General features: G+C 36.2%; 1 protein-coding gene across 6 annotated transcripts in view; it reads right to left on the bottom strand.

Moving 5' to 3' along the window:
• The window catches only part of MALRD1 (MAM and LDL receptor class A domain containing 1), a 248,132-nt gene that overhangs the window by 156,509 nt on the left and 67,203 nt on the right, over positions 1–24,420 (bottom strand). For all 6 annotated transcript variants that reach the window (XM_051802231.1, XM_051802232.1, XM_051802234.1 and 3 more), the window contains 3 exons: positions 16,672–16,759; positions 12,699–12,875; positions 10,250–10,427 (listed from right to left, as the gene is read on the bottom strand). In XM_051802231.1, the coding sequence (XP_051658191.1) occupies positions 10,250–10,427; positions 12,699–12,875; positions 16,672–16,759 (443 nt within the window). The remainder of the gene's footprint in view (positions 1–10,249; positions 10,428–12,698; positions 12,876–16,671; positions 16,760–24,420) is intronic.

Below are 24,420 nucleotides of genomic sequence, written 5' to 3'. Positions count from 1 at the left end.
CAATGCCCACCTGGTTCCAACCTGCATTCAGGTGGTTGTAGAGAGTGATGAGGTCTCCCCTGAGCCTCCTCTTCTCCAACCTCAACAGCCCCACCTCCCTCAGCTGCTCCTCGTAGGGCCTGTGTTCCAGTCCCTTCACCAGCCTCACTGCCCTTCTTTGGACTCTCTCCAGCACCTCAATATCCTTCCTGAATTGAGGGCCTCAAAACTGGGCACAGCACTCAAGGTGCGGCCTAACTAATGCCGAGTGAAGGGGCGGAATCACTTCCCTGGTCCTGCTGACCACACTGTTCCTGATACAGGCCAGGATGCCATTGGCCATCTTGGCCACCTGGGCACACTGCTGGCTCATGTTCAGCTTCCTGTCAAAGAGATGAAAATTTCAGTTTCCTTAGAGTTATATGTGTCCCAATGATAAGCACACCATATTAAATTTTGAAATTCAGAAAGCAACAGCCTCCACGTGCATTTTTGTTTTTCCTGAATATATATGTCCATAAACACTGTGCAGTATCTACAGAGTTGATCAGAGCCCCACAGACATGTTGGACTTATTACACATTGAAAGTGTTATTCTTCAGCTCTCCAACACCATTTACCCAAGATGTGCCAGGTTAGTGACCTGTTATTGGACTAGATGGGTTACTGTACAGAGAAAAAAACCAAAATAGTGGTCAAGAAAACCCTGCAGGGAACAAGATGACGTTCAAAAGTAGCACTGTCTTGACCAAAGAGAGGAAGGACTGTGTGATACTAGACGTATCAGGAAAATGTGGGCCAACAAAGCTCAAGCTGATGGTTTGAATCAGACAAGTCAGTGGCTTCAGTTTGCATTTGCCACATCCTCTGCATCCTTTATCAGGGTAGTGGTGGTGGGGGAGATCACTCTCTTCTCTAGCTTCTTTCCCCCAAGAGCATAGACAGAAGTTTTGCCAAAGTTAAGGTATTTGCAGGAGATTTTTAATTTCAGATTAGCTAGGATTTCCTAGTTAAAAAACACTTCCTCAAAAGATTTCTGACAAAGTTTTTAGTTAAGAGGGAGTTAAATTCTTTTAATTCCTAAAAACCATATTTATGAGAAAATGCTTATGTTTTTGTCACTATTTTCCTTGTACTATGTCATCAGAATATAGTATTGGTATTTTAATACCTTATATAGTTGACACAAGATGGTTGTAAACTCAAATACTTTGACCTTTCCATCATGCTTAGGTTCATTTTATGTTGATTCCTATTAATTCTTGTTTATAGTGTCAGAAACCAAATGATATGAAAGTTCTGGTAAAAATTTAAGTAGGTATAAACAGAAAACTTTTCATATTTTCTAGCATTGGCTACAAAAGTTGCATTATAAATTTTCATAAGCATTCGAAATTCATTATAACAGTATTCCAAAGGAAACAGGCAGAGATACAAGGACAGCTCAATCTTTATGTGTCCATATAGAGTCCAATGTCACTTCAGTATGTTGTGTAAAATGGGAAAACTGTGCCTATAGCATTGTTTATTTGAAATGTGACTTTAAAGTGGGAAACTGCTAAAAGGTTGGTAGAAGCAATTTAAAAATATTACAGAAAGTGTTATAGAAATAAATAAATAAAAGCCTTCTGTAAAAAGAAAAACAAACACTAACACTTCCTTCAACACTACATCTTCCTGTAGAAATCACAAAAAATGATTAAAACATTCAGAAGTGAAAGAGACCTTAATATTCAAGCACTCATTCAAGAAGAAATTTATCACCTCCTTTATGTTTTTTTAATAGCTACTCAATGCACTGCCCATTATGCCCATTGGTTTAGTCAGAAGGCAATATGTGATATAAGGAGAGGGTAGTCCATGATGGTCAGTGCCAAGGTTTTACTTAAGATGTGTAGTGACTGTGAATCTGAAAGAATGTGGCAAAGCACATCTCTAGGAAACAGGAGAAGATTTATAATGAGAAAGAAGGAGAATAAGAAAAAAATAACTTGTTTCTTTCATATCTATGCTTGTTAGATATTCGGTGTCTGCACCAGAAATAGTTTGATTACTTATCCTTCTCTAGATAATGCAGGATGGCCTATTATAGATCCCAACATATGAACAAATCTTGCATAGATCCTGTCTTGTGGGGTTTGACACATAACATATTATGTTCAGGGAGTTTCTATATTCAAATAGACAAATGCTTAAAATGAAATTGTGATTCTGACTTCTCTCTCTCTGCCCGACGTTTGGGCGCCAAAATGTCCTGGTTTAAAAGTTAACCAGCAGGGGGAATGAACCCAACTCAAAGGAGAGATTATAAGTCAGAATAACAATTTATTAAAATAATACAGTAAGTACAATAATACAAACAAACAATTGGTCTCAACCCACAAAAACCCAAATGTATGACCCAGTACCCTGGGGCCTGAACAAAGTGGTGTTCCTTGGGCCCTGTTTGAATCCAAAGTAAAGGGAGAGGGGAAGAACCTGCTGGTGGGAGAGCTGCTGCAGTCTGGCCAGAACTGGTGATCGCAGTCCAGTGGTGGTCTAAGTCTGGTTGAGAACGATGAGATGCAGCCGTCCTCTGGATCCCACGAGTGGGTTCCAAAAATGTTCCAAAACTCCAAGATTATATATCCTCCAGTTCAGGCAGGAATGCTTGGTACTCCCCTCAGGGCGGGGAGTTCACAAAGGGTGTGAGGACAGAAACATCCTTCTATCTCACAGGCCTCTTAACACCTAGTTTATAGCCTGAGGAGTCAGGCTCTATGGGCAGAGGGTGCGAATAGTCTATTGACAACAATAGTCTAGTTTCTGGGAAATGACATGGAAGGCTATAGAATACAGTTTTGGGTTACACCCACCATGATGAACTGATCTCAGCTGTCCTAACTAGGACAAGGCTTCAAAAAGGTTCTTCCCTGAATAAAAATTATTGTAAGTATATTATTTCAGAAAAAGAATCTATATTTTAAATTAAAAGAGTTTAAGGCATGTGACTTTCACTATTCTTAAACAACAAGAGGAACTCCAATAACTTAATTAATTCTATGTATCAGAGAAAGATTTTCTCTGCTGAGCACTTCCAACCACTTAACTCTTAATGGGTTTTAAGTAGTCAGTAACTAAATCTGTATCTAACAACCAGAAGAAAAAAAGAAAAAGGCTTTTCTTGAATTTAATTTAAAGATTTCTGTAAAGATTAAAACAAAAATTTAAAAGGGAATTGAGAGCAAACAGTTATTAGGAATGCAGATTTTCACTTAGAGCAATATGTGATAAATTTAATTTCAAGCTGGGTATTCCAAAAGGAGTAAGATTTGAAACATATTTTTATCTAGTAAACTCGCATATCTATTAATATTCAATATTAATGCATAATAAACCCAGAAACAAGAAAGCAACATGATTGTCATGCCATAATAAAGTAGACATAATCTGAAACGATGTCATAGAGCTATTTGCTATTGCAGAAGCCAACCGCTGCCCATGTTTACAGCTGTCTGCAGGCTGCTGGATGCCTACAGACCTGGTTCTTTGCACAACGTTAGAGAAAAAATTTCTCTCTTGAGTGTCTTGGCATAGAATGGAGGATCGATGGTTAATTCAAACTGAACAGAAAAAATGGTGCTTAACACACCAAAACACTAGTCACATACTGAGACCTGTAATTGGACACTGACATTAAAAAGTAGTTCAAAAGAAAATCACTAGAAATGTGAGAAGGAATCCTTGTACTAAATCAAAATGTGGTATCTTTATTATCAGATTTTAAGAGTCAAAATTCCAAATGAAAATCTCTATCTTTGACCATGCTATAGGTGTATTACATAAAAGTTTCATGCCTTGTTTTATACAATACAAATTCAAACAAGAAAATGAGCTGGTGAAGTTTTACTCACACATAATGATTAAATTCTTCACAGTTTAATCTATCTTCATTATGAGATTAATCCTAACATAAGAGGTAAAAAATACTTTGGGTACATTCTCTTTCTTCATTCAAAATTAGGTTTGATGCAATTATGATTACTTGAAATGAACTAATTTTACATCATCCTGCAAATAATTTCTAGCTGTTAGCTTATTCATAAAAGTAGTTCACATTATTTAAGTTGCACACACAAGAAAAAACAAACCAAACCAACCAAGACACCAAAAACCAAAACCAACCAAGCAAAAAAACCAAAAAACCACAAACTGAAGGAAAAACACACACAGTACTTTAGCTCCCCAAGTGGATGGTGCAAAATGGAAATTTACATTTTCAGCACTTTTCAAACTTCTTTTTACCTTAAAATGAATTATTATATTTTCTTCAGTTTCACTATAAACACACTATAGAGATTTCTCTTATAAAAATGTTGAATGTACAGTCTTTAGTGTCTAGTTTTTAAGCAACATATTGCTTCAGTTGATACTAATATGTATTATCTATATTACTATGACAGTTGTGCACAATTCCAAATTATTTTTCCATGCACATTCATCTGAGCTTTGCCACTAACAAAGTAAGAAAACACTAATAAATGGATGATGACAAAGTCAAAAGACAATATTAAGATGAACAATAAAACTTCAGACTGAAGGTGGTTCACTTCTTATAAGCACTGGTGGAGTCACCTGATATTTAAACCTGAATCCATCTGTAGATTCATCTGGTAGTATTATTCAGTTATGGTGAGAAGAATACAAATGGAGATGTAGACTTATTTGGAGAGCAGAGAAGAAAACTGGGGCACATCATGTAAATCCAGTGCTTTACAGATATAGTGTAATCACAGCAGAAGAGAGATGAGTAAGGTGCAACCACCCAAATCTTTATTTCGCACTTCAGGACAATTTTGTTTACAATGCTCAGTGCCACACTCCCATAATATGGCAGTGGTAGCTATCAGTGGGCTAAAGCAGGTATATACCTGCACATCAGCTTTAATCACACCTGAACTGCAGCACTGACACACAGTTTATAATCAGAGTAAAGTGCACAATGCTAATGAAACACAAAGTCTTATGATGCACTTCAAATCACACTTTCCTTCTCAGTAACTGAGTAGATCAAACATTTTGAAAGTAGCAACAACTGATTAAAACAACCTATCTGTTCCTCAGACAAAGCATGATCACTGCATACGCCTCTAAATACATTTGTGCCTTTTTGTATGGATCTTGCATTTGCAAATCTTGCAAATCTCTAAACCTCCAGGATGTAGGTATGATTTTTAAAAATTCACAGATATGCCTTTGGAACTGCAGAAATTTCTGGGTCCTTTAAGAGCAGAAGGTGTATCATTGGTTTGAGGCTACCTTAAAATAGCAGAACACTAAAATAACAGAACCGCTGATACGGAAAAGGAAAGCCTAAAAAACCTTAAACCGCAAACAAATAAACTTTATAGCTGAACAGTAGAGCATGGATTATTACGTTATTACTGAACTTAATCCCCCTTTTTTCCCTTTGTTCTGTCAGCACCATCGTTCTCAGAAAATTTCTGTTAAAACTCTCTCAAGATTTACCAACGCACTTAAAAGCATTGCAGCATACCAACCACCACAGACAGCAAATGGCACCGGAGATGAAAGATTCCATGTTTTGATCATAACACAAAAGTCAGTGCTGTTAGTTGGATTTTCTACATTGGAGATTTTATTCTGATTGCTCTGACTGACACAGGGCTGAGATTAATTCATGGTCTTTCCATGACTCATCTAACCTGCCATCTCTCATTAGCATTCTGTCATATCTCCATGAATTCTGTTGCAATTGAAGGCAGTAGGAAACAAGAGGAATGAGTTTTCTTCTCAAATAACCAAGCTGAGGTGAAAAAGCCACCAAAATTTCTAATCACAGTGGGTATTATTTTTAATTAGCTATTTTCTGCATTGCACTTTAGTATAAAATGGTCTGTTACTGTAGAAAGCTCCTCATTTTACTTAGCATAAAATGATCAGTATCTATGGCCATGTTTCTTGCCTTATTGACACCCTGGATGTTTACTAGTGTGAACAGTAAAGTACATGTTTCACAAGTACTCAGAGAACAAGCATATACTAACCGGTATCTTATTAAAAAAAATGACAGGGGAAACCCTGACCTTTGATTATCGTAATTCTTATTATCTGAAAAAAAAAGGATTATAGAATAAATTGTCACATACTTTTTCTTGTAAATGACCTAGTGAAGACTTTCAGCAATCCTGTAATTATTTTTAATAATAAAAATATATATTAAATATAAATATAGCAACCCATTACATTGCTTTTCCTACGTAGATAGAAAGGCTTAATTTCTGTTTTTAAAAAATATTTGACTGAATCACTTTTATAAGAGAATATATGTTTTAAATATCTGCTGGGCTAACTGTAAGCATCTTCCGGTAACTTCTGCATTACAAGTCAGTCTAGAGAAGATATTGTCTTCATATGAGAGCATATACACTTTCAAGACACACATAGGATAATCCAAGTGAAGAAGTCATTTTCCAGCCTTTGAATGAGGTATTTGCCCGTAGCACACAGGTGTCTCAAATGCTTTATCTAAACATCACATGGACAAAGCTATCCCAACATGGGAAAAGTATTAGAAAAGGTTTGATCTTGGTTATAAAGCACTGCTGAAATCAAGAAAGTATCTGTAATGAAGAAGACAGTACTGGTATGAAGCTAGTGGGCAGAAAAGGCAACTTCAGAAAGGCTCTCCTTCAGCAGCCAAGGAAGCTGTGACCTGTGCTGACAGTGCTGGGAGGACTGAAAGCTTGGGCTGTCTTTTTGGTAGCACAAGGAAGCTGCTGCAGTGACTGGAGGAGGGGTGGCCTGGGTTCCTCTCATCCATCCATTTGCAAATCTACAACTTGCCTTTGATTTTCAACTTTGCACCCTTCCATCTAAGCACTAGGAGGCTGTTACAGCAATGAATCTCCCTTTCTTCTTGCTGGTTGTTTCATGCCTTTGCATCTCACAAATCGTGAGACAATTATGTAGCTGTTATGAAAAAGGAATTTTAAGGGGAATATGCTGTACTGGAGAGGATCCTTATCCATGAAACACCCTGTTGCTCCTCTTCCTGCCTGGCCACTGAAGAATTTTCCCTCTGTGTTTTTTCACAAAGAGAAAATCTTACCTTTAGAGTCAATGTATCTGGCTATGAATGCTCCAAAAAGAGCTCTGTTCATATAAGACTGTCTCAGCATTCCTTGCACATTTTCCAAGTCCCAGTTGATCAGGTCTCTGACCCCTTTATACAGGATATTCCTTAACTGCATTTAACTATTTTGAAGACTACCTAGTATTTATTATATACATGAAAATTCATTTCAATATTGATTTCGATGCTCATTTTATTATCTCTTTTCTGTCAGGCTCAATGGCACAAAACAAGTGCAATTTTGTATATGCAATATAATTTTGGGGTTTTGGTTATATCACCTAAGTGAAATGCACTATAAAAAAAAAATCACCTTCAAGTACTTAAATTAAGCTTTCTCCCTTCAAAAGTTCCTTGAGTACTGTTCTATGGGATTATAATTTTTCCTCCTATTTTGAAGTTCTTAGACTCTCAAATTTAAACTTTTTTTGACTGCTTGAAAACTGCTGGGCTTAAGTATATTGCTTAAAACCTTTAATTTTGCCTAATTTTTCCTGTCCTGAATTCTGGTAATGATGATCTGAAAAGCACACACAAAAGCAAGACAGATTTGTTATTACAAATATGATTCTCAGGGGAGCTATTCACACAGTAATAATTATCATGTGAGCTTAGAAATTTATTTCTGCATCATTATTTGTTTTGACTTCTTAGATTTGATGACAGATTTTGGATATGAGTTATATCAATCAAGTAATTATAAAGTTTTCAATTACCATTTGTACCCAAATATCATTAATAATATCAAAGAATTTACTAGATCACCAACCAGTTTCTCTAAAAAGTAAATAAATTAATAGAGTTATCCATTTGCTGATCTATTCTTTACACTTGTTTAAGGCTACACAAACCGATACTTTCACTGTTATAGCTTTTAGAAACCTAACTGCCAAAGAGAATTTCATTTGCTAAGTATAAAATCATGCCACAAGAGCTCTGCATTCATGCAGAGGTCTTTTCAGTGCATAATGTCAATGTCACCCAGTTCTCTGCAAAACAAGCAACATCCTTTTTGTAACCCAAGCTGAGGACTGTCAGGCTGCCATAGTACACTCCCATAATGGCTTCTATTCCTCCAGCCTTGAGTTTCTATATGCAAATACAAGCTGTTCTCTCCTCTATTTCTGAAGTAATTACTTCCACTTAATTAATGTAATTACAGCTTCAAAGACTCACACCTCCACCTCACAATTCATCAGCCTACACGTGGCTAGCCCAAGTACTTAATCTAGGGAAGCAGATGATTTCACTCTCCAACCATTCATGGGTATTTCTGCTAAAAGTACTTATTGTAAGTTGCAGTGTCACCTACTCTTGCATCAGGATGAATTCAGATAATTCTATACATAATCCTGCATGTTTTATTTTAATTTGCAAACACACAAGATTACAGTAATACATCTTCTCTCACCTAACTCCATGGAAATCTGGGGAAAATGGATGAGAAAATAAAACCAAACGTTGCAGGGTTTTAATTCAACAAAACTGCTGCTGTGCATCTCTTACAGTAATTTGGAAGCATCATGCATCTGTAGTCTTCTATAGGCCAATAAACAGGAAGGGGGAAACAGTAGAACCAAATTGCATCTCACGTGAAACATCACAGCAGCAATACATTTCAGAGTTGCCTGAAAACTGCAATCTCTATGGATCATTTACTTTCTCTTTTTATGAGTCCTTTTCAATATATTGTTAGTTGCATTAAACTCTGAAAATATGTTGTAAAAGAGTAGTACAATTTCATGTATCACCGTGCCAACGCAAATGCATAGTGGAAAGGTTGTGAAAGGATTTACTAAGCACACATACACTACTGGTATTGGCAAAAATATTACAATTAAATAGCTGTTAATGAAATATTTGACAGCTAATTTATTGTAAATAGCTGCTGTTTTTACATAATACACTTATTTTCCATATATAATGTAGACACCTAGCAATAATTAGGTACCATCGTGATTCTTCTTTGCTGTTGTTGAATGATTTTTTGTGGGTTTGGTATATTAAAGACCATTTTTGCACTCTGTGGGCTATTGTATAAAGTAAACACACGTGTCTCTAGAACCAGTCAAGTATTTTTCTGTTTATAATAATTAATCTGTGTGGAATTTTTCTTATTAATGAAGTTGTATAACATTGAAAATTGTTTGTACTCAATGCATTTGCTAATTAAACTTGTAGGGATTTTGTTTCAATAAATCTCAATTATTATTTTAAACTGGAATATATTACGTTAATGCATTTTTTAAAATCACAATTCTTACTTTAAAAAGAAACCAAAGAAACCCCAAAAAAACTAAACAGGTAAACCCAAATGTCTATACAGAAAAGCTAATTTTTGTTCTTTGAGACAAATCAAAGGAATATCTTTAGGGGAGCTAGTAATTGTCTTAAACAATTCACCTTTAATGAAATATTAACTTAGAAATATTCACTAAGAGAATATAGACAGTTTACATTTTTAGTATGAAGTTATATAATGTATCAGAAAAATGATAATATAAAAATATATGGCAAATAAAATATCAATTAAACTGAGCTGCATTAGTTAAATATTAAATGACTGCAGAATTCACAAGACCTGTTAAGGTAACTTTTTCTGCCAACCCTTGGGTAAAACTGCTGGAATGATAACTATATCTAACAATGACAATTGTTAGATATAGTTATCTAACAAATAATAAAATTGTTAGCAATAGCTAACAATAACTAACAATAACTAACAATAGCTAGTATGGCAAAAAATGTGAGCATAAATTGTCTGTGTGGCTGAAGGCTGTCTGAGAAAGTATTGACCCAAAACTTATCCAGATGACGACCACCATCAACGTGTTTCTCAGTACCATGTGTTTCTCTGGATGGGGAGGTACTGAAACTTTTGGGAATTACTCATAGAAGGGTGTTTAGGAATGTGTACCTGTTTATTAATGTTTTGTATTTTGATTCATCTGTTGGATTCATGCTGTTGATCCTGCATATCTACTTCACTGATTGTCAGCTAATTACATGTCATTAATAAATCAGTACACTGCTTCAGTATTGTGAACTGAGAGTTTTACCCTCTGACAATCCATTTGTGGTGGCTAAGCTCACATATTCTAAGACAAATTCACATATTTGAAAAATTGTACTCACATAGTATGATCAGTTAATGGGCTGTGTTGCTCTTGCTCAGGGTAGAGATTTGCCCCTCTTCCAAGTTTCCACTTGAATATGTTTGTGGTATGTATGGAATAACTTCCTGACATCTGTTCAGAGGTTGGTTGATGCCATCCACAGAGGTTTTTATCTTCAAAGTCGCAGACTTCCATAACTTTAGAGATGAACAGTTAATACTTCATGTTTATATAAAGATTGAAAATCATTAGCTGATGGTACAATAGAGTAAGCAACATGGAAATACAAAGGATTCAATTTATAGTAACTATGAATACTTGCACAGTACTAACATGCATAGTTTTTTCTCTATAGATAAAACATCAACTTTCTATGTTTTCTATTAGGCAGATTCTAATTTTGGCAATATACCAATTCATTTGCACTTCAATATCTACCTTTATATGTGTTCTGACCAGCTTTCAGGTCATTCTAAAAATCTGTCCTGTGATATATGTGGAAAGGTGTGTAAAATTCGTCAGCTGCAAATCTGTGAGCTGCTGTGGGGCTGTTTCTTCAGTCCTGTAGACTGGTGACATTAGCAAATCATTGCACATTGTGTGCAAAGTCCGTGACCAAAACTCTAAAAAAAACCCCTGAATATTTCAGGCAGCTATTTGGCACTAGTGTCAAATACTGAACTGTTATCTTATTAAATAAATATTCAGCTGCCCATCACTGAAGTTTTGGTTCCAGAATAACCGGGCAAGAAAAGTAAGCTCAGTACTGACCTTCTTTAGAGGAAAGAAACCCACATATTTTCCATTTCCTCTGTGAATACTTATTCTCCAGTACATCTTCTTGAGTATTTTACAGAAACTTTGTCTACATGATCCAGAGAGTCTAGTCACTCTCTAGAACTTTGGAACAAATTATTATACTGAAGTCTAAGTGACTGTTGTGAGAATTATGCAAGGGAGAGTTTATTTTAACACATGAAGCTTAAATGTTTCATCAAGAAATTAGTTTGTTAGGAGAATGTGCCTGATGTTTCTTTCCTTGGAGGGTAAAAATGGTAGAGTAAGGAGAGAGGGAGTTTTGATTTAAAGCTTGTATATCCTCAGTAAGGAAGCAAACTGAAGCCAGTGTGATCTCAAGAGTTGCCCATATAAAGATTTGTGATGTTTCCTGAGAATGAAGAGTGGTATAACATTAAGAGTTTATTCCCCTTTTTAAGGTGCTTTGTAAACATTATGTTTCAAGTGCCTCTGGCAAAAATAGCACCTTTCTGAGAATATTTTTCTGTTTCAGTCAGGACATACTTAACTCCTATTCCAGTATTGTCGTTTGAAGGATAAATTTCCATCTTAATGATGGGAGACATCACACAAAGCAAATATGTAAAGGTGTATTCTACACAGTATTTATCTTGCTTAGGTGGAAAGGATGTTTTGTAAGATAATGCAAATTTCTGAGGGGAAAAATAAAAGCTCTATTCAGAGGGCTCTGCTTTATTTTTCAGGGCAAAATTTCAGTGGTTCCTGTGTTTTCACACTACAGGAAACTACCCAGTGACATTTATATATCAGATTCATTTTTCCAGTTATTCCCACATAAGAAATAGACATAGTGAGTCTAGTGTTACTTTTCCTTGCTGAGCCCTCAGCCCTGAGACAGGTAATTGAGTTCCCTACACAAAGTGTAATGAATTCAGAGTTTTGATCTTCAGTGACCATAGTTTTGCTTGCAGAGGCTGAGGAGGTCACTCTCTGATGTTTGTCCCCCTCATTAATCGGCTTCCGTAAAGCAGTACTTTCAAGTACTGTGCTTTGAGGCAAAATAAAGTCATTAACAGCTTCTTCTAAAATGCTATAGTGTGAATTGCTGCAACTCAGAAGCAATCAACAACTGTCTTAGACCTTTATGAACAACATATGGGGACCTTGTCCACTGTCTCACTTCCAATGTTCCCGTCTGACTACCAGAGCTTTACAGGCTGTAACTCCTGTGTGGAATAGGCTGAATTTCACAATCATTGCTACTGCTGCAACTACTTTGTATGAAAAAAAAAACCCTAACAAGAAAACAAAACCCATATTTATTAGAGTAGGTAAGAAGTGGATCCCATTCTCCCAGATGTCCACCTGAAACATGAGACAGTAAACTTATTCTCTCTTCCAGTCTGGACCAGTGAACATTTTAAGAAACAATGCTGACTGAAAATTGTCATGTACTCATCATTAGGGAACTGAGGATTCCTTCCCCTGTCACATTTCGTTAGCAACTTGAAATGTCAAGTCTGAATCGCAAGGCAGAAAGTGCATAACATCACAGATTCCCATGGTAAGAGCAAAATGCAATTATTTTTTTCTGGGGAAAATCATATTAAAAATACCAAATTCCAAAGGTAAACAAATAGCAGCTAAAGCAATGTGTTTATCAGCCAGAAACCAGCAAGATAACAAAGTACAAGGTTTCATACACTTACCACAATCTGATTCATCAGACTGATCAGAGCAGTCAGGTCTGAAATCACACTTCTGGGTCATGTGGATGCAGCGACCAGAGGCTCTGCAGACAAACTCCTTCTCTGTGCAGTTGTTCATGGGGAGTGTGGCAGGAACTGAAGTTCCTGAAGTAGTTGTAGAGATAGTGGGCAAGTTTCCTTCGAAAAACAAAGCAACAGAATGTTGAGTCCCCGGATCAAGGTGTTCTAGCTTCCTAATGATTTCTCCCCTTGCCACTCCCACCCTTTGTCAAGGGTATAGATTTACTGGAAACATGCCTGGACAGTCCAGTTGAATGACTTAAATGCTGCTCAGCAGGAGCTAAATTGAACATTTCCTCAGTGGAAAGCACTAGTTTTGTCATGCCAGCCAACCACAATCCATACAGTTTTCAATACTTGCAGGAATTTATTTACATCTCTCGCCTGCCTTTCAAATTTGGATTAACTGAGTGAGTCATTTCAAAAAATTGATGCCACTGAGACTGAAAAACAATCACAGAAACTTATTTTCCCTGTGAACCAAGGCTAACAGATTATTCTGATGATAATGGCTTTTTTTTAACATGTCGATTACTGCAAGTGACTGTGGAAATTACTATGTAACCTTCTTACCTTGTAAATTCATCACTGAAAAAAAAATTCTTTTCTCATTAAAGAAATTATTCTGAGGTCATCACCTTGTTCCACCACCTCCTTTATGCTTCATTCAAACTCATTACCACTTCTTTCAAATCAATTGTCTTTTCTTTTCCTCTTATACTTTACTATGCACCTTTCTTCAGGCTTACTCTCATTTCTTAAAAACCTTTGCTATTATTGTCCATAAAAAGAATTTTCATTATAAAACTCCTTTTTAAAATTTAATCCTTAATGAAATTATAAACTGTAGTGCACAATGCACCTGAGCAATACACCTGAGTTAATTAAAAAGTACATGTGAGGACTTTTTATATTAAATGTGTCTGGGACAGCAGGGATGGTTTTGCTGGGTTTTTTTCTTGAAGCCTGGAGCACTAAGAATGATAATAAATTACACACAGGAGCCATCTCTATTTCAGAAGGTAGAAAGCAAATCTAAGACAAATAAATTACACTCCAATCAAATGAATGGTACTACCATAATATCTTAAGATTCAAACAAAAGATTTGGGGGAAGAATCCTTTTGAAGGAAGAATTGTATGAATTAATATATTTATCTACATCTCATAATAATAGCAAAGACCTTATTGGTTAAAAATTTTTAAATATAAATGCCACATTCAAGTCTCCTAATCCACTGGAATGAGAGAAGAAATTTGGAGTATTGTAACCTTTACTACACCTGAGAAGAAAGGAAGATCTGACGCTTTCTCTATTATGAAACAATTAATTTTCTGTGGTTTATGAAATACTATTGTCCAGAGTAAGCATCATAGCCTTTGGTTACAGCAGTCAAATAATGTATTGAAGCAGTACACTCAAAATTAAACATCTTTTATATTACTTATGAGGGACTTTACCACCAAGCTATCAAGCCCATCTCTTCCTAATCAGTTTTTGGTTACTTAAAGTGGAACAAGAGCAACTGGGCAGCTAGTAGTCAATTCTAGGGTGCAGGGATATGGAAACCCTGCTTTTTCAACCTGATCCAACTTCTGTTAAATATGGTGGAATATGCCATGTTTATTGTCTGTTTTTTTAGGCTTTTCCCACAGTCTCTTTGACTATTTTTTGGTTGTTGGGATATTTTTATGGCATGGAGGAAATAAAATAAAGGTTGGACCCTGGAGTGCCTCAAAAATTGCTTCAAAACTAAAAACACTTTAAAAACATACAGAACACAAACCCTGATTCCTGTCCACCATCATACTTGAGTATTTTTGTTTTATCTTTCCATACAAAATGAACCCTTTTTTTCTTATTTATGAACTTTGAAACTCTGACTCTCTATACTTTTCAAATTTCTCGTTTGATTTACTCTCTCTCACAGTATCCTTCTGGACAAAATGTCCAGCAGACAATTGGATAAACACATCATGGGCTGGGTGAGCAATTGGCTCACAGGTCAAGCACAAGTGTGAATGGGGCAACGTCACACTGGAGACCTGTCACTAGTGGGGTTCTGCAGGGCTCCATCTTGGCCCCTATGCTCTTCAACATCTTCATAAATTACTTGGATGCAGGACTGGAAGGGATACTAAGCAAGTTTGTAGATGACACAAAACTCAGAGGAGCTGTTGACTCCCTCAAAGGCAGGGAGGCCCTGCAGAGAGATCTCAACAAATTAGAGGACTGGGCAATCACCAACCATAGGAAGTTCAACAAGGGAAAGTGCCGGATTCTGCCCCTGGGACAGGGTAACCCTAGATGTTCAGATAGACTGGGGAATGAGATGTTGGAAAGCAGTGCTGTGGAAAGGGACCTGGGGGGTCCTGGCTGGTGGCAAGTTGAACATGAGTCAGCAGTGCCCTGGCAGCCAGGAGGGCCAACCGTGTCCTGGGGGCATCAGGCAAAGCATCGTCAGCTAATTGAGGGAGTAATTGTTCTGTTCTATTCTGCACTGGTGCAGCCTCACCTTGGGCACTGTGTGCAGTTTTGGGCACTGCATTATAAATAAGATATTAGGTTATTGGAGAGTGTCCAAAGGAGGGCAATGAAAATGGTGAAAGGCCTTGAGAGGAAACCATATGAGGAGTGGCTGAGGGCACTTGGTCTGTTCAGCCTGGAGAAGAGGAGACTTCATTGCAATCTACAACTTTTTCATGAGGGGAAGAGGAGGGTCGGACACAGCTCTCTTCTCTGTGGTGACAAGTGACAGGACCTGAGGGAATGGCTTGAGGTTGTGTCAGGGGAGGTTTAGGTTGGATATTAGAAAAAAATTCTTCACCTCTAGGCTGGTTGGGCACTGGAACAGGCTCCCCAGGGAAATGGTCACAGCACCAAATGTGATGGAGTTCAAGAAGCATTTGGGCAACACTCTCAGGCCCATGGTGTGACTCTTGGGGATGGTCCTGTGCAGGGCTAAGGATTGGACTTTGATGATCCTTGTGTGTTCCTTCCAATTTGGCATATTATGTGAAAATTTTCTTTTATAACTCATTTGAAAATATTTAGGGATTTTTTGACTTGTTCTGTCAAGATATTCTTTCTCAGATATAAGGCATTGTACATTAACTGAGTATTTAAAAAAAAAAAACCTTTATATTCAAAATGTTATAATAAATGCTGTGCACTGTATAAATTTGCTAAAAAGTGAGATAATTATCTGCAAAAGAAATGCCTTACACACTTCATATTCCTGGTATACATAGTTATATCAACAAGAAATTTTTGGAGTAGCAAAAATGCATCTGCACTAGCGTGTTTTAGAATTAGTGCTAGGATGCCAATATTTAGACACTAGTCCTGTCATGACTTTACAGCAGCTGCCACACCACATATAACTCTGTAATGCCTGTTGCTGCTAACAGCAGTCCTCTTAATCCTTCTGTGATGAAGGATTTATGTCTGGTGTCTTGAAGTACATGTATTTTGCAATATAATATTTTACAATTCTGTAGACATTGTACTACCCTTGGTAACAAGGATTTCTGAGAACAGGTTGCTTTATCATCTGAACTATTCGTGTGCTGTCATGTGAGAGCAATTGGCACAGTGAATACATGAAGAATTATTGAGGGCAGGTGGAAGGTTGTATCCAACTGAATAGGCTGAATTAAAGTTTGGGTTTTTTACACAGTTATATTTCTTTTTTCTTCTAGGAATCAAGATCTCACAGATTTTGGAAGCTCCACATTTCTCGCTGAGGATCTGCTTTGGGCCTCACTCGCACAGCAGAAACTATTTTGTGCTGATGCCTGGATGTCAGGCATGAGTCACAGTTTGATCTGGGTTTTGCTTTTCTAGTAGTAATATTTAGAATAACACCAATGAATCAGCTTACAGCTAGGAGCTGTAGAGTTCAACTCTTACCATTGTAAAGAGTACAGCCCAGAAAAGACATGTCATCAAGTCCAATGTCTCCAGTGAAACCATCGCCTACAGTACCTTCCATCAAGATCTAGGGGAACAAGAATTACAAAAACATTTTTCAGTATATAGTAGACTTCCACTACTCATTAAATATTTAACATGAATTGATAGAGGAGTCATTTGCCATGTTTCACACTTAAAATGAAATTAAATTAAATTTATTCTAGGGGAAAAAAATTCTATTTAGAGACACTTTAAGAAAGAGACTAATTAATTCACTGGTGGTTACATTAATCGCAGTGAACTGTAACAGAATGATTGGCTTCACAATGGTGTAAATTCACTGAAACATCATTGTGATATAAAATGATGGCAAGACATTATCATAAGTGGCATATTATGATTAGCTCCTTTGGTACTTATTGCAAAAACACTAATCATGCCTAAATATAGTAACATTTATTTGAATAAATTATAGACTCTTACACAAATACCAGGTTAGAGAAGAGCTATGGAACCTTCTAAAGATAAATTTTCTACTATTTCATTAGAGTTGTCAATGCTCTATTTGTTCACTTTCTCATTATTGTCTACTGCCAAGGAATGGAAGAGGTTAGTGTTTGTGAAATATTCTTTGGAACACTAAATAAGCCTCTTTTCTTCTGACTGTTGCTGAATGGTAAATATCCAAGCAGGTGATTACGGAAAGATTTACTAAGAATTGTCTTAGTTTAACTGATTAATAATCTCTATTCATAAAAATAAAAAAGCCTTCTCAAACCATGCAATTTGAAAAAAAAAGATAAATGGATGTTTTTGCCGATCCAATGGAGTTCAAATGTTAAAGTTATTTCCTTGCTGTTTTTTAAAATACTTCTGTCACATACTATATACACACATTCAAGCTTCCAGCTTATTCTGAAATGCTGCGTAAAATTTCTAATGTATTTTTCAGAGTTTGTTCCTCAGTTCAACAGAAAATTCCTACCCAGGAATTATCTTTATAAAGATAAATAGTGGCAAAAACATGGCAGTCCTACTTCACAGTACTGTCAGTTCTAATATTTTTTTTACAATTTATTATTTGCAATTTTTCTGCTATTCTGAAATTGCATGTGAATAGTAGATTTATTACTGATGCTGACATCACTAGAGTAAATACAAATGATTACACATCATTTATACTTGATGTCCATTAGATAAAAAAAATGAGTATGCTAAAAGAAGACAGATATATGTCCCCTACTGTGGCTATACTTAAAACAGGTTATTTTAAGATAAAATATATCTAATGTGAATGACAACAGTAAATGACACAATTGTCTCTTATTGTTCTCATCTTAGTATAAATTCTTATTTTTACCTCAGAATACCTATTAATATTTTTTACAATATTATCTCGGTCTTTTGTTTCCCGTTTAGATTAAAGTGTGGGCAATGCTACAGTACTGGTACCAATAGCAATAAAATGATTAGAAGCAGAACAAACCAAGACATCTGTTGTTTGGAAATCCCATGTAAGAAAACTTATTATTCCAAAATTACTCTGTCCAGTGTAATTTTGACTGGCAAACACACAGTAGTTTACATATAACTTTGAATTTGTTTTCAAAGCATGAAATATTAACTACTAATAATTGATTACTCATTAATTAAATTCAGACAAAGAGAGAGGCTTTGTTTATTCACACATTTATTACTAAGACAAATCTGGGTGCTCTCAAAACTACACTAATTTTTTCCCTTGAGAAAGTTGCACTCATGGAACTTAGGCAGGAATGTGCTATAAAGAGATTAAAATTATCCAAAGCTAGAAGTGGCAGGACACAGTTCTGTAGGGGTAATTGAATTCAGAATACCTCTGTACTGTTAAGATGACGATTCTGATTGCATTGTTTAAAATCTCCCCACCCAAAATAATTTTTTAATTTATCTATGTAGCTGGGGAGTTTGATACTTTGGCATATAGCATGAACTCATTAGCAACACAGGAAATGTAACAGAGATGTAGGTAGACACATGAAAATAAGACCGATTTATGAGTTAATGCCTCAATATAGAATATAGTCTCTCTGCACCTGTGGTTAAACATTGACCACTTAAATTAATTTGCCAGCTGTAATTCTGCAAACTTCATAAGCTATTATTAAACAATCTCCAGGGAATTCATCCACCATGAAGCTCATTTCACATCTCATTTATTATTTGAATAAGAATAAATAGTTCCCAATTTCTTGTTTTCAGAACTCTAGAGATCCAGTCTCAATGAAAACTATAAAGGTACCAAAAGGTATTCTACATTAAAAATTTCCATGAAAAGCAAACTGTATTAGAATGACAGTCCATATATATAAAAGGAATGATCCCTTATGATTTTGAACAAAATAGGCTTTGAAGAGTGAAGTAACACTTCCACAAGTGTTAATAAAGAAATTACAATGGGTAATATTGTTCTGTACAAATGTCCAATTTTTACAGCAGTGCTAATTTCTGTCACTAGGCAGTTCCCACTGAAGGTTAGCAAAATAAAATCTTAATTTCCATACAAGCATAGCTTAAGCTAAAATTGAATTAATTTCAAAAATTGTGAGGCATTAAAATTTCTAAAGATTTCTGAATGTCTAGGAAATGGTGATATTAGTTCTAATGTATTTAACCAGTGATTTAGTCGAACAATATCTCGGGATTGTCACAGGAAGTGTCAACAGTGTTACTTAAAGATTTTATTAGTTGCTTGAGCATGGTAATTTGGATTAGGTTTGCTATGATTCTTTCTAGCAAGAAGTTGTGTGATTTGGTTTGAAGAAGAAAGAACAACCAAAAAAGTGGATAATAGCACAAATAACTGACAAAGCACTTTGCCTTCAAAAACTTTTGTTGTAACTCACTGAAAGCAAATGCAAGATTGAAAATAATATACATTTCACCCCATGTCTCTGAAGTAAACTACTCTTACATGTTAATGCTAGGGATAAATAAAGAAAAATTTCCAATAAATTTTCATCCAGAAATGTAACAAATCCATTATGAGATGATGGAACTTCTGTAATTACAAAGGACAAGCTGTAGAATCAAGCCTCAAAGTTCCTTTTTATTAAAATATCTTCATTCAATGATCATGTCATGATAAGTCTTTAGTGTAGGAAGATTTTTTTCAAGAACATGTGGACATATTCTTATTCCTATAGTAATATAAGTACATAAAAGAGGGAAACTATTTACCAAGCAAAGATGATTTTTTTCAGAAAAATTGTGATTTAAAAAAATGGGGACATTTATATTTAATTTTGACTTTTTGATCACTTATTAGTTAGTTCATGTCAAATAAGACTTGTTGATTTCTTTGATAAGTGAGTAAGAACACAGCAATGTATTCCTCCCTATTTTTTTTTCTCTGCTTCCTCAGCTGCAAAGTAGTAGGCACTGTGGGACCTGAAACTATTTCCTAAATCTCTCATCTAGATATCCAGTAGTTGCATCCTGACTTTGTGACATCGAACTTTTCCCCTGTGCCTTCTGCAACATCGTTTCTCTTCGGAAAAAAAATCTGTGTGAACATGCAGAAGGGTTGTCACAGCATGTTCCATCTTTCCTCCTTATGAGGGGAATGACTAGGCAGTCAGAGCTGTTATTCTTTGCATGGAACCCTTTTGCCCCCAAAAAGCAAGAACAAGTGAAGACAGGCCATCATCTTTTGGAGAGATTATCAACATTGGGTCACCACGACATTTTAACGATACACATAGAAAAGCTCAAGATCCCACTGCCTTTCTTCAAAGCCCATCAGCCTCTTTCTTTTGTAACAACCAAAAATGCTTTAGAAATCAATGTCTCAAGACTTCAAAAGTCAAAAAAAGTCCTTTCACAAAGTTGCCCAAATGAATTGTTACCGATGTTCTTAAGGTTGAACATATCAAATATGAAAAATCTTGTGTCAAATATTTGCTGTTTTACAGTGTTTGGTTTTATAAGATACTGAAAAACACTAGTTCTAGTTCAGTAAAGCACTTCATCACACTTCACTATAAGTTTGTGAACCCTCATGTTGATTTATGATGTTTTTCAAAGCATTTCTCTAAAGTGCAGAGATGAATCACAATTCTGTCCTGTTTTAGACTGTTCAGCGATGTTGGTGGGACTGCTGACAAGCATAATATTAATAACTGTTTACATATTCTTGGAGTTTTTGCTGTATTAAGGCCACAAAATTTCATTCAAGACAAAAGATCCTGTTTTCACTCTGTGATATTAGCACTGGAAGAATTATTGCAGAAGTATTATATTGTCAGTGCCTAAAAATTTCTGAGATTCTAGGTTTGTAAAACAACATGTTTAGCCTGCCCACTTGGGAAACATCTATATAGCAATTATAATTCTAAAGCTATATTTAATACAATCTAAGGTCATGGTTACTTTTTTTCTTAATCTACAAAGATATACAGAAGTCTTCTTTCTTTTCTCCCAAACACCTTTTCCAGACTTTGTAAGTAAGTAAGTAAATGAGTAAATAAATAAATAACACGATTCTGGCTGAGTTACTATATCAAATTTCTGGGCCGTATGGTCCTGAAATATCTGTCTTACACTGACCAGCATGACTTGCTATGATCTGCATACTTCTGTCCCTCCCTTTTGTATATTGGATTATGTCAGGCTATCAAGGGCTGCATAAAGACATTTCCACATCTCTATGCTGAGATAGAGAAGCCTGAATAAGGTTGAATGGACAAACATGTATCTGAGCTATGCAGTGTAACTGCTAAGGCAATTCTTCCATACTGAGCTAAGGAGTGTCCTAAGAGCAGACACACACTGTCTTCTTTTCAGTGCTTATGAAAACATCTGTGGCAGCAACACAGTGAATTATCTGTTCAGCAGCAAATGATAGTGAGCAAGGGGATCACTATTAAATCTTTTGCCTAAAGAGGACCTTTCTTGATCCAGAGGATTTTTCTTTACTAAGTTACACGGAATTGCTGTTCCTACATCCACACATATGGCCTTAACCTCCCAGAGTAAGAAAATAGTAACACAGACATATCACTGGGACATGTGACTTGAAACCCTGTCTTCATTAAAGATAATGAGTAGAATTTCTACATTGTTTCTGAATTCTGCTGTAAGTGTACTCAATAAACAGAAAGATTATAAAAAAGATATTTAAAAAGGACTCTGCTGGATATAAAGCATAGACCTATGGAAGGAAATTTAATTAAAAGTTAAATGAAGTACAGCTTTCCTGTGATCTTCCTGTTACCTTTTCAAAGATGTCTTCTAGATCCAGTAAAAGAATGAGAAAAAAGTCACTAACATTTTCCTTCTCCTTGCAAAGTTATCCAAGTCTCATTTTCCTGTTCAGCAATAAGTAATATAGTAACAGCAATAGGAAATTTGAAACACTACTCTTAATTTTCAGGAAAGCAAAACTCCTACCTTACATGATTCTAAGTGGGTGGTGGGTTCTGAAAGGTGTTGAAAACCTCTCATTACTTCAGGTTTTCTATATTAAAAATGTGGGCAGTACTTGACAGTTCAGTGGTGTATAGAAAGGTTATTTTTACCTTGTGTGATTTCCTTTGAGTAACCTGCATGTAAATAGGAAAAAAGGTAAAAAACACTAACCCCTGTCCCCTTTGCCTTCTCCCCACTGAAGAAAAAAAAAACAAGGAAATGACAGATGTGAAATTAAGAATATAATTTTCACTGGGAAAGGCATTATTAAAGATAGATTAGAAATTCTTATTCTCAGTCCCCTTTGTGCACACATTGTGACTTGATGACATCATGACAAGTCCTCCATGGCATCAATAAAACAATAACACAAAGAATAAATTATTTCTATTATTAGAGTGCATTATAGTTTCATAATATTAAGTATTGTGATAGCACTGAATGAAAGGGCATTATCTTTCCCAAAGAACTGAAATATTCTCTGAGGTTTGTAAAATATGTTTTCCTGACTTCCCATGTGATTTCCTTATTTCCACAGTTTTCTGTGCTCTGAAATCCACTTGTCAAAAATGGCAATACTGATGTTTAGGAATGGCTTTTTAAAAAACTCACACTACTTTTTGCCTTTCAAATATACTGCATTGCACCACAGATATTTTGGAGATGCAAACTCTCAGTATTTCATTTCATAATGTAGGTATTGAATAGCCTTCACTATCAAGACAAAATTCACTACCAACCACAAAGTCTTATGGTTGTTTTTCATTCTTTCCCTCAAGTGCCCTAGTTTCCTCATTGTCCACTCTACACATACTGTTTCTCACGTATATTGTGCACTGTTTAAGAAACCTGAGAATGAATTGTCCAAACTAGAGCCTACACAACAGATCAGAGAAAAAAAAGAATTGTTAGAAAAAGAGCTACTAAGATGCAGCAAATATGGCTGGACATCCATGTATCTGAAGTAGTATTGGAGGACTAAGAGGCAACAGAAGCAAATGGTAACATTTAAAGGACAGAAAAAGAAAAAAAAAAAGAAAAAAAGAATTTCTGAATACTAATCTCAGCAGATTATTAGGGTGTGGTGGTTTGGGCTAGGCCTTCCTTGGTGACCAGTTTGTAACCAAGGAAGGATCCAGATTTACCCAGTGTTCCCTACGATTTTTACGTAAGCCAGATTATAAGAAGAAAGGAGGAGAGGCCTTCACTCTCTTTCCTTCTGGCGGCTTGGAGGTGCAGGTTCCCCGCTGTTGAGTCTGCCGTGTTGGGGAGCGAGGCCTGGTGGGGCCTTGTCGACCTTGGGAGACGGAGGTTGCTGGCGATCATTCCGGAGCGACTCTCGGTTGTCCCAGGAGAGTAGTGAGCTATTTCTTTGCTAACTCTTTTAGTGGATAGATATTGGGTTGCTAATTGGGATATTTATATATATATAGTATTTTGGTTTTGTTCCTTTTCCCTTCCCCCTTCCCTTTCCCTTGTGAAATTGTATATTTTAATTGTATATAAGTGTAAATATATTTATATATCTCACTTTGGTTGTCTCTCTCTCGTTTCGGGTTCTCTTAGTTTTTTTCTCCCTCTTCTCCCTGAGGTTTGGGGGGGGAACTCTGGTGGTAAGGTTTGGAAACTTGGCAGGGAGCCAGTTTCAAACCACATCATAGGGAAAGTACAAAGGAGCAGAGCAGACAAAGGAAGATAAAGAATGATAAATTGAAAATTGAAACTGAAGCTATGGTTTGAGTGGAAAATCCATGATGACTAAATCTTTGTGTGGAAATTGCTACCAGGGAAAGGATCAAAAGCGATAACAGAAAAATGATCACAAGTGGATATTAGAGGTGTAATAAACATCTTAGAGAAGTCCTTGATAAATTCAGAGTTGCTTCAACATCAGATTTTAATGAAAAATGCATATCTGACCAACTAAACATTAACAAACTCCTACTGGTATGTCTACACACACTGAAAACGAGGTCCTGAAGAAGGAAGCAAGAAGACAATCAAATCAAGGCAGAAGGCTAACAACACTTGACAATAGTAAACCTGGTTCAATAAGGGCGAAAGTGATTGCAGAAAATCTGAAATCACAGTTAGAATATCAAAGAGTGAGTCTCCCAATGCACAGAAAGCTCTCTGCAGCACAATGCCTCACAGCATGAGGACAGAGGCACCAGTGGCTGGGTCAGCTGTCCAGGTGTGTGTCAATGGCAGTGTGGGTCTCCCCGCAGACTGCTGCCACTTCCACAGTGACAACAAACCCAGCATGTAGTGGTACCACCCAGACTCTATACCCAGCAG

Source organism: Manacus candei, unplaced genomic scaffold (genome assembly GCF_025592945.1).
Source record: "Manacus candei isolate 608988 ecotype Guabito, Panama unplaced genomic scaffold, ASM2559294v1 h1tg000056l, whole genome shotgun sequence".
Taxonomy (NCBI): Eukaryota; Metazoa; Chordata; class Aves; order Passeriformes; family Pipridae; genus Manacus; species Manacus candei.
The sequence above is the reverse complement of the archived record's forward strand: the minus strand, read 5'-3'. Positions and strand labels throughout refer to the sequence as shown.